At 44.4% G+C, this 10,827-nt stretch overlaps 1 protein-coding gene across 2 annotated transcripts in view; it reads left to right on the top strand.

Moving 5' to 3' along the window:
* Nucleotides 1-6,981: 6,981 nt before the first annotated feature.
* The window catches only part of COLQ (collagen like tail subunit of asymmetric acetylcholinesterase), a 34,856-nt gene continuing 31,010 nt past the window's right edge, over nucleotides 6,982-10,827 (top strand). The window contains exon 1 of one of the 2 annotated variants that reach the window (XM_072328509.1): nucleotides 6,982-7,258. In XM_072328509.1, coding sequence (XP_072184610.1) covers nucleotides 6,982-7,258 — 277 coding nt within the window. Of the gene's footprint in view, nucleotides 7,259-7,964; nucleotides 8,034-10,827 lie in introns of those variants that run through there. The other variant, XM_072328510.1, reaches the window with a different exon arrangement.

The following is a 10,827-nucleotide window of genomic DNA, read 5'->3' as shown; positions in this document are numbered from 1 at the left end:
CTTCCCTGGGTCTTATTATGGCTTTCAGGTAAATAAAGACCATCTGAAAATTTGGTACACTTGTTATGGATGATGTCCAGCAATCACTGGTCTAGTTTGCATGAACACTTTTCTAACTGGGTACCTATTTAGGTTGGGAAGGAAACCCAGTGGTTCAGACCAACAGCACTTGTCCTCTGTAAAGAGAAGACAGCAACATGCACTGAAGGGGCCCGTCACTAACCTGTGACCTATGGGTGGTACCAGAAAAGCATTACAGGTAATTTAAGTGTGGAACCTCAGTTAATCAGCCAAAATGAAACCAAAAAAGAATTGCCAGGTCTTTGGAAATGGGGAATAACTGAATTTCCTCACAGGATGGCATGATGTGTTGAGTATGTGTTCCTGCACTTGGAATGCTCAGCCTGCTAACAGGGTTAGTTTGTAGTAACTTTCAATTGTTTTGTTTGAATTTTAGTCCCTAGTGAGCTGTGTAGGCCGTCAGCCTTGTGAACACTTGGGCACGTGATGAATGGTTGCCTTCAACTGTTACAGCCTTACAGCGTGTGCTCATCTTGATGAGGAATCAAACGTGTACGTGATCTGTCTAAAGTTGTTCTTCAACACCAATGCAAAATCCTAGATACACCTGAAATGAGCTGCAGTGGATCTTGAGGCCTGCCACTGTACCCAGGAAACCAGCAAACACTGTCTGTGCGCCAACGGAAGGCTCATTAACATACATGAGCAACTTCAGCCCTGACCACATCATTGTGTTTTATGTAGGAATCAAAATCCCCACTGCAGCTTTTGTGCTGTTTACAGAGCTTGATAGCTGCAGTTAGTACAGAAAGGTGTGTTTTGTACCCCCCTCTACTTAATGACGTTCTGATATCAGACACCGGTATCAGATCTGACCATTGTAGCAACATACTGGCAGTGGGACTGCTGACTTATTTAATTATAGCTGGGTACTGTAATGAGTGAGAAACAGTAATTCTGAAGGAGACGTTTTCTGCTGCTTTTGATGATTTGAACAAAACCAGATGGTCGAGGTTTAAAGAGGCCCTCAGTAAGGCAGACCCTTCTAGCTAATTATGACACACGCTAATATAAATGGAAATGATTTCAGTGTCTGTTCTTTCCAGGAATATCCAGGCTGCCTGCAGTAGTGCAGAAATAAGTAAGAGAAATTAATAGAATGACGATTGGCTTGAGCTAATAGGCCAAAATAGTTCTTGTTTTCATCTATATTTTCAAGGCAGAGAGAAAACATCAGGAGACACACCACTGAAAAGGTTGCATGGAATAGTTCATTTCAGACTTTTTTGATGTTTTAAATTGTCAGCTCCAGCAATCTGTGTAATTCTGGAACATCCTGGGTCAGTGTTGGAATGGGGTGTAACAAAGGGATACTTTTGAAGACAGAGTTTGGAGTGTTTTGGAGCTGACTAAATGCATTAGCAACCAACCTACAGCTGGACAGAGAACCACGGCCATGGAACTCGGTCATGGAATGTCTTTGCACCTAGCTGATAGGAGACTTGCCTGTAGATTGTAGCATTGTTTATGCTGCCAAAAGTGGAAGGCCCATGTAAGCCTTTTTACACCCCAAACACACACAGCAACACCAATGTTTGCCTCTTGCTTCCAGAACATAATCACTATTTCTGAGCATTTCTGTGCAGTGTGTGACAGCTATTGCAGCATGAGATGTAGCATCTGCAAGCCTACCTGAAAACCAAACGTGGTGTTGTCAGACAGAGAGGCCTTCCCGCTCTCTGCGTGGTGGCTGCAGCGGGTTTGCACATCTCTACACCTTGCACCTACAGTGGTGACTGCCAGTATTCACTCAGGCACTCATCCAAGCCAGAGCTCCACACTGTCTGGGTAAAAGTCTCTAATGAAATCAGCACATTAGGAGTATATTAAAAAAAGAAAAAAAGCTGGCACTTGTCTTTTTTGAAGTGCTTGGAGAACTTGTCATCCGTCTGTCTCCTCGGCACTTGTCATTAAGGTAATGTGCACATCTGGTGTTCTGTAGAGCTTGGCCCTGGGAGATGCTGATATATCAAGGCATGCCTTGAGTTTCAATCAAAGCAATACCTCCTCCTTGCAGCAAAAAGGCATGGCTGTAGTTTAGGTATGAAAGCCACGTTAGCCAGGCCATAAACCTGCTCCCTCTGCAACATCGAGATACCATTCAGGTGCTCAGAAAATAAGTAGAAATTATACTGGTAAAAATTACCATTTTAGCCCTAACGCAGATGTTAAACTACCATAGGTCAGTCATTAATGCCGGGCCTCATTCCATGTAGTTGAAAAAGTGAGACTTTTCACTGAATTTATTCAAGTGCTGACTTCATGTCTGTATGCCAAACTGTCTCTTGGCATGGATGTCTTTGATATCAATTATGGAACCTTCAAATGTAGGACTTCAAAATGGAAGTGCCGGCGCAGCCTTAATCATAGCTCCCTAATTCTGCAAAGGGAGCTGGGAAAATGCATTAGTCTGGTTTGATTAAGCTCAGCTGCGTTTGGAAGGGGACAGCCCTGGTGTACCAGAATGACTGGGAAATGTGCGCTGCCCAATCACTTTGTTTGCTGCTTGGGCTTCAAAATGTGAAATACCATACAAAGGCAAAGCTGCTCTACCCACTGCCTGCCTCAGCAGCCTTAGAAATCAGTGATCACCTTATAGAAACAGCAGATTTGAACTGTGGATGTTGGTTACCCAACCGGTACTGTGCCAGGAAAGTCTCTTTTATACTACATGGGAATTCGACCTGCCGTGTATAGCAGCTTGGTCAGAGTTTATGGTTGTCCATTTCTTTAAAGATAAACAAAAAGCATAACTGGTTGGCCACATCCTGCTGCTTCTTCCTGCTGTTCTACTGAGATCTATTTCTTTACTCCATTTCCGTTTTATAACATAGGCCCAGGGAGGTATTCGAGAAACATTGAGGTGTTCTGGGAAGGGACATGGATTAGTGGGGAAATATTGGTAGTAGGTGGATAGTTGGACTGGAGGATCTTGGAGGTCTTTTCCAACCTTGGTGATTCTATGATTCTGAGATGATCTCCTCAGGCCTTTGGCTAAAGCAGAAAGTACTGTCTTCTGCTGCTGGTTTGGGGTTCTGCAATGCACACGATCCCTCGGTATTTAGTGTCCAGAGTCCATGAGAGGAGAGGAAAACCAACCACTGGAAAACAAGACTTCATGGTATTTTAAAAACAAAGTATCTAAAGGTTTTTTTCAGGCACATTATCTGTGTAGTGCTCCAGAAAGGAGAGTACTGAGACAGAATGAGTCCTAAAACAGTAGTGCTGGTGGAGTTTTTTGTTTTTACTGGCTTTTTTCTCCCAAGCAAGAATTCTTCACAGAGGAAAAAAAGAGAGCGGTGCATCGTGTTTTTCAAGTCACTGGGCTTCTTGGCAGGATGGATGATAAATCACTTGAAGTAGAAGTCACGAGAGCCAATTACTGCCAGACACTTCTGTACTCTGCCTCCAGCAGCTCGGCAGCAGGGCTAGCACAGGCAGAGGCTTCTACTTTCCGAATAGAAGTGAGAAACAGCAAAGAATTGAATGAAAAAAAAAAAAAAAAAAAAAAAAAAGATGAAAAAATTACCCTGAAAACTATTTCCATCTCCTCTGGATTCATGTGTGATGAGTGCATCACATCTAAGGAGCATTGCGTATGGTACATGTCCCGCACAGCGGTCTGCTCCTGAGCAGTAGGTGCAGCACAACAAGAATGTACTGGGTTTGCAATATAGGCTCCAGATAACCACCCTGTACATGAGCATCTTGAGGAGCCGTCAGGCTTTCCATAGGTTTGATCAACACATTCAGCAGCTCCATGGGATTCCTCACTGTATTTTTCTTACAGCACGTGCTCGCGTTGTAGTTATATCTTTCTGCATGTCTGCCACTTTAAGTATGCACACATTTCTGCCTCGGACAGCTGTGCTATTGTACAAGATTGTACACAGTTTCACAGCAAGTGCTGAATGACCTTCAGTTTGAAAAACAAGGTCTAAGAGGCAGACGAAACAAACAGGAAAGGGGTGTCATGTTATAAAAGTCAGCAGCTAAATTATTGTTTGAAAATTGTCCTTTGTTGTGCCTTCCAGCATTACAAGGGCATAGTGGGGTTCTTCTTATAGCTTTGATGGAAAGCACTTGGCGTTATCCTTTAATGTTTAATCATAGCTCTTTAATGCTGTAGGAAGTTGCTAGGCATCAATGTGCTGCCCTTAGGATGCACTCATGCAGTGGCTCACCTCAGGACTTGCTGATGCCAGCTGCGTGGGGCCCTGGTACCCAGCTGGGTGAGTGGCACAGGGGGGCTGGGAAGGCAGAGCTTGGCTGAGTTTTCTTCATTGCAGTTTGTCAGTCTGTTCCTATACAGGCTTCAGTATTAAATCTAAACTCATCAGCAAGGACATGATGAAGGCATTCTTTGGTTTTTGGCATTTACAATCTGTTTAGCTCAACAGTTGCCTTTGTACTCACAGATAGCAGCAAGTAACGTTAGCTACATTGTCCAAGTACTAAATCCTAATGTTGGGCATAAACGATGCAGGTGTGTGAACCTGAACAGATATTTTTATTGTGAAAAGCTGTTGTTGCTAAATAGCTAACAAGTTATGCAAGGAAAACATAATTATAAAGAATATTTTCCATCTCTGACACTAATTGAATGAGCAGAATTCTTCTGTACTACTTTGCAGACATGGTGTTATTGAATTAACACTGGGCTGCTGTTTTACCTTTGCTTCACTCAGCAGAATAGCGTTGAGTCTTTTGAACTGGAAAGCCTCGATTATCTTTTTTCCCTTTCAATAGAACTGTGCTTATTCAGAACACTGAGTTTCATGATATTTTACCTGAACTCCCTGCATTTACTTTGTTGATAAAGGATCAGCCAACAGAAAGCGAATAGGGCTGAGAAGCAGCCTTCTTCTTAACAAGTATTCATTAATTCTTGCACAGAAGAGAGAGGTTCATAAATTCTATTTACATGGTAGATGAGCAGGATCTTCCACCCACTTCTAAGGGCTCATCTCTAGGCTGAAAATACCAAGCAACAACAGGTAAAGTGGTCAGGCTTTAAATGTGTATATATATGTAAATGCTAGTTGGCTTTTGACCTTTTATTAGCTGTTATGGCATCTATTCAAAATAGGATTTGTAAAGGTGCAGTTGATTCCCTGTAATCACACATATAGAAGGAAGAGAAAAACATTATCAGTTACTATTTGCATGATAGAGACACGGACTTCTCAGAGCAGTGGCCTTCACTGTGTCATGCAGCTCCCTCTGAAGGGAGCAGAAGCTTTCCATTGACTTCATGAGCCCATGGGAATGGCTGGAGGCACGAAGTGCTTGGCTGAGCAGGTCCGCACAGTATATATAGCTCGGGGGCTGAAAAACACACATCTGTTGAGCTCCTCACACTGTGTACAACACACTGCTATGTGACACTTCCCCTCCTTGGGATCATCCCTATCACGTGAGCCAATGCCCCAGAGGCCAGGAAGCGGCCCTGTAACCAGGTGTGTGTCCTTATCATCTAGTGTGGAACACCAATTATCACAAAGTCATATTGAAAAGCGTACAGCTGCTCTCTGCTTTATGTCTAATTGACTCCATTCTCATCCTGATGAAACCATTCACTGCTTTGCTGGCAGTTTCAGCCGGTAAGGTAAAGTTTCAGCCTTAAAACCAAAGCAAAGACCTGCCCCTGCTGACTGCAACGGGGGGCTCTTCTCTCTGATGAGCTCATGGTAGTTTACCTAAAAACTAACAACATGGTGAACTACAGCTACATCACAACAAAGAGATCCCTTCAAATCTAAATCTAAACGTCTCCTTTCAGGCATTCTTTTGGAAGATGGGCTGTTTGCCTCAGGTGTGTGCCTACAGAAGGAAACCTGGCATTGCCTGAGCTGGTTCAAGTAAAGCAGGCTCAGGCTTCGGAGTGGTGGAGATGTTAAGTCAAAAGAGAGAAGGAAGCTGACAAAGCATCTATTTTCAATCAGGGTTCTTCACTAAAGAACAGACGGACCAAACATTTCTATGTAAAAATGACTGCAAAGTCGACTTCTTTTAGAGCTCAGCAGCAGCCCCGGTTTTCTGTATTGCTTCTGGCCATTTCAGGAAAGCACTCGTCCTTGTGAGGAAGTGTTATTTTCCTCATCCCTACCTTATTTTGTGTAATCAGGATGGGTGGTGTCTGTGATGGAAATCCTTGCTCTATTCTTTATGCAAGATGCCACTGCATTTTTTTTTACCTGATCATGCATTTCCACTCTAGTTCAGAGACCCGAGTACACAAGCTGATAACAGGATGGTGGAAGAAGAGAAAAACCTGCGTCCTGCTGTCTGATCTTGGTTCTTCATGGTATTATTGGATTCATTAATTTCATTTGTTGCCCACCAGCGGTGCTGCCATTGCTACAGACCCGACTGCATTCAGCCGGCCCATAGCAGCACCCATATTGTATCTCTCACCTGTTGCACGCTGTCAGCGCACTCCTTGCAGTTGCACGGTGCATCACTAGTGGGGATGCTGACATTTGCACTGATAACACCAAACACTGATGGGCTCTGTGGCTGCAGACCCTCAGTGGTATCCCTCAGCTCTGTGCGCTGTGTGAGCGACTGCAAAGCACCGCCAGCCCTAAACACATCACATCGCCGCTTGTCTCGCTCATTAAGGCAATTAGCGACCCGTACAAGACGATCATTCAGGGATTTTAGCCCTCCTGACGTCGGTGTCTGGTTGACGGCACCAACGGGTGCTGTTTATAGTCCAGTTTGTAATCTCTCTCTTTCCAGTTCATTATTATTATCATCCAAAGTGCCTTTTCGCTTCTGTGACCCAAACAGAATCCCCCTCCCCGCCTCCGTTTTAGCAGCTAACATCCACAATGGGGGCAACTGATCCAGCGCGGGAGTTAAATATAACCGTGCCTAGTGTAAGGAGAAGAGTGAATGGGAAATGGTTGGCATTCCTTCTTCCTGAAGGCACGGCGAGAGAGGGAGCGGGCGAGAGCCGTGCACACACGCAGCCACACAGCCGCACAGACGCGCGACCGGCGAGGAAGAGGAAGCGAGCAGGAGGCAGAGCAGAGCCCGCAGCTCGCCGTGCCCGCGGCTGGCAGCATGAGCACCCTCAGCATGGCCACCTGGGGACTGTACCTGCAGCTTCTCTCCTGCTGGGCTTTCTCTCAGAGCCCCTACGCTGACAACGCCTTCTCACTCTCAGCAGGTAAATCGCTTTACGTCTCGTTGCTTTGCCTCCTTCGGACCTGCACGCTGCTTCTTCTTGCACTTCCCAGCCGCTGAGAGCATAGGAGTGACAACTTGCCTTGCAGATCTGGGACGTATTTCTTGCTTGATGGCTTTTGCTTTGTTATTCCTGGTTTTATGCCCTTTCCTTCCCGGTGAGAAATAACAGAGAAGAGCCCCAGCCGCGATTAAATGCTTTTTTTTTCCCCCCATTGGTTTGGTGCTGCACTAATGAGTGCTGCCAGAGGACCTGGCCCAATTAATGTATTATTTGCACGTCTGCCCGTTTCTTTCTATTTTGGATGATCCTAGGTGGATTACAGCAAGGGAAAGAAAAAGAATCTCAATGTATATCTGCTTCTATAAATAAAGCCCTGACCTCAATGAGTGCTGCTGGAGCCCGGCTGTATGTTAGCAGAATAAACATCATCTGGCTCTGGCTATGACACCGACAAATATTCGGATGGCTCACATAGCAAACAAGAGTCCGCTGCATGGAAAATCCCTGCTAGGCAAAGCAAATTAGTTGTCAGATGAGCCAGGGCACTGGAAATCCCACTGAGCAGGTTTTACAGTGCGGCCAGCGAGACTCCCCTCTACCCACGTTCTGTGCAAAGGAAGGAGAAGGGGAACAAGAATTCCAGCCCTGTGTCTGCTTGGAGGAACTCTCATCATGTTGTGGCAGAGCACTTAGAGCCGAAAGATGCCTCTAACATGGAGGGATTCCCTTTCATGTCAAATTTGGGATGGTACAGGTGAGACTAGTGGGTAGACATCAGTTTTGCCTTCAGATCCTCCCAGTGTTTCTGACATTAAGACAGCCTCCAAAAGGGTGCACGGTCCAAAACTGTATGTAAAATCAACTTTAGACATGGAGCTAAAGGTGCACAATCTTTCTCCATCTCACTCATGTTTCTGTGTGACCACAGCCAAGTGGTTTACACTCAGGGCATTTGTAGCACTGAGGGACGTGCTTAGTGGGCACGGAGGGGATGGGTTGGTGGTTGGACTGGATGATCTTAGTGGTCTGTTCCATCCTTGATGATTCTATGATTGCATGAGAAAGAACGATGATCAGCAGGACAGCCTGTGCAGGACAGCAGATTTCTGGACTAAGCTGCAGCCGTGATACAAGTGACTTGTTTGGTTTGGTGGTTTTTTTAAGCAAAGCTTTTGAAACACACAGAACTAACACATCACATTTCACCCCCACATTTCTGTTTGAACAGATCATTCATTGAGAAATATTTGAATAATAAGATTCTGCGGGCCAAAGGGTAGTGCCGTCATCCTCTGGGGAAAAGCCCTATAGCATTTAATAACGTAGCCATTAGATTTCTGCAGTCATTCCAGATAGCTTTTAAGATAACATCTAGGGAAGCCTAGTGCTTGAAAAGAGACATCCCTTAAAAAACAACTAAACCCATCTGTCAAATCTTGAGGAACTGGTATGTTTTTTTCTGCTGAGTTCTCTGCAATGCTTAAAAGCGTTTTCAATTGTTGTCATCTCTATTTTGTTGGGTAGGATTTCTCTGTAAGGTTGATATTAATTAATGCCGAGGTACAGAAACCATCAAAACTTATTTTCTCGGATGTGTTCCGAATGGCCTTGCAATAACATGTAAGTTGTTAGACTTCAAATATGGTTTTAAAGGGCTTTACCTTGCCTTGAAACTAGTAGACTCCAACCAGACAAACACAAAGTTCACCCCTCTAATTCTTGCATGGCCTGGCCTTTCTTATGCAGCGATTTTTCTCCTGTGGAATATACTTCAGTGCCCAGAGATGACATTTAAATTGTCTTAAAAACAAGACCAAAAAACCAACAGCCTAGGAAACAGGCCTTTCCAAGGGGGAAAGTTCATATATCTGGTGGCAGTGTAGTGGAAGAGGAAATAGGGAGTAGAAGGCAAAGGCATAGCCTGGGGTTATCAGCACTAGTCCTCTGGGGAAAAAGGGTACCTTTATATTTCATCAGCAACCCAGCTGAGGTAGCAGGAAGATACAAAATCTCTCTGAGTCTTTAAATCTGCACCAGTCGAGACAGAATAATAATAATTGCAGAGTAAGGTGGAGTATGTTACAGCAGTAGTGCCACATGTTAATGTTTAATGCCCAGGGTGGTATAGTGTCAAAGTAGAGAGTGTGCTTGGGGCTGGCAGGCTTGTTTTCTGCCCAAATATCTTTCAGGCAGTAGTCTATGATATGGGCAGCCCTTGATATGAGCTGCTGCTGGGCTCTGCTCCTCACAGCCTCCTCAATTCCCTAGTTAGTTCTTTAGTCGAAATCTCACAGTGTGGACGGTAGGTGAATTAATTCCATTTAAATTCTCAGTTTTTTTAATGCTTTCTCAAATCTTCTGTGACTGGCAGCTGATTGAATTATTTGAATCTGGCACCAGGATGTAATTTGGCATTTAAAGAATGGATTTCAGCACTATACTTGCAAACTCTAAAGCAAACCACAATCAACAGCAAAGATATTCTTTGGCAATGATTTGTCTTACCTACAATTGGAAGAATACAAATAAGTATTTCCCAAACGTATCTGAAAACCTCTGGGCTGGAACTACTTTCATTTCTGTTCTTGCTCATTTTTCTATAGCATTAGGTCACAAATTAAGTGTTCTCATGTCACAGCTGGTAACTGTAAAGCCGAGATAACTGGTAGGGAGAAATACATATGTAGAAGAATGAGGGATAGAATAACAATCTGCATCATTTTCTGTTTTGCTGCCAACTCCATGTTATAGTCCCATCAGAGTCAAGCAGCAGCACGCCATCACTCCTACAAGTATCTTGAATGCAATGTCAGCACCAAAGAGTGATTCTCCTGGTGCTGAAGCATCATCTCAGGGAGTTTAGTGCTTTAGGGATTAATAGTATAACATTATAACATGCTTAAGCACGTGGCTGTGGTTCAGCATGACAGCAAAGTGCCACTGGAGGTGGGAGGCTTCTTTTTATGTCTGTTGTATCACTGAGTTTATAATATCCTTTATTATTTTTCAGAGCTCTGCTCTGCTGGGGTTCCTGCATAGTTCACTTGAGCAGGACATCTGAGCGCCTCCACTGTTGCAGTCACACAACAAAAACCGGGTGTGAATCTCATACTCATCGTTAGCAGGGCAAAGTGGACGTGTCTTCATCTTGTAAGAACCAGAATGAAGAAAACTGTCTTCCAAATTCAGTCTCTCTCTTCCTCTTCCAAGAGATGGAAGACCTCTCCCATGAGGACAGGCTGAGAGAGTTTGGGCTGCTCAGGAGAAGAAAAGGCTCCAGGGAGATGTGAGAGCAGCCTCTCAGTATCTAGAGGGGGGTTGTAAGAAAGAAAGGGACAGGATCTTTAAGAAGGGTCTGTTGTGACAAGACAAGATGATGTGATTTCAAACTAAAAGAGGGGAGATTAAGATTGAATAGAAGGAAGAAGTTTCTTCCAATGAGGATGGTGAGGTACAGGAACAGGTTGCCCGTAGAGTTGGTAGAGGCCCCATTCCTGGAGGCATTCAAGGTCAGGCTGGATGGGGCATTGTGCAGCTACAGAGAGTTG

Source organism: Excalfactoria chinensis, chromosome 2 (assembly GCF_039878825.1).
Source record: "Excalfactoria chinensis isolate bCotChi1 chromosome 2, bCotChi1.hap2, whole genome shotgun sequence".
Lineage (NCBI taxonomy): Eukaryota > Metazoa > Chordata > Aves > Galliformes > Phasianidae > Excalfactoria > Excalfactoria chinensis.
Note: the sequence above shows the minus strand (reverse complement) of the source record. Positions and strands in the feature narration are given on the sequence as shown.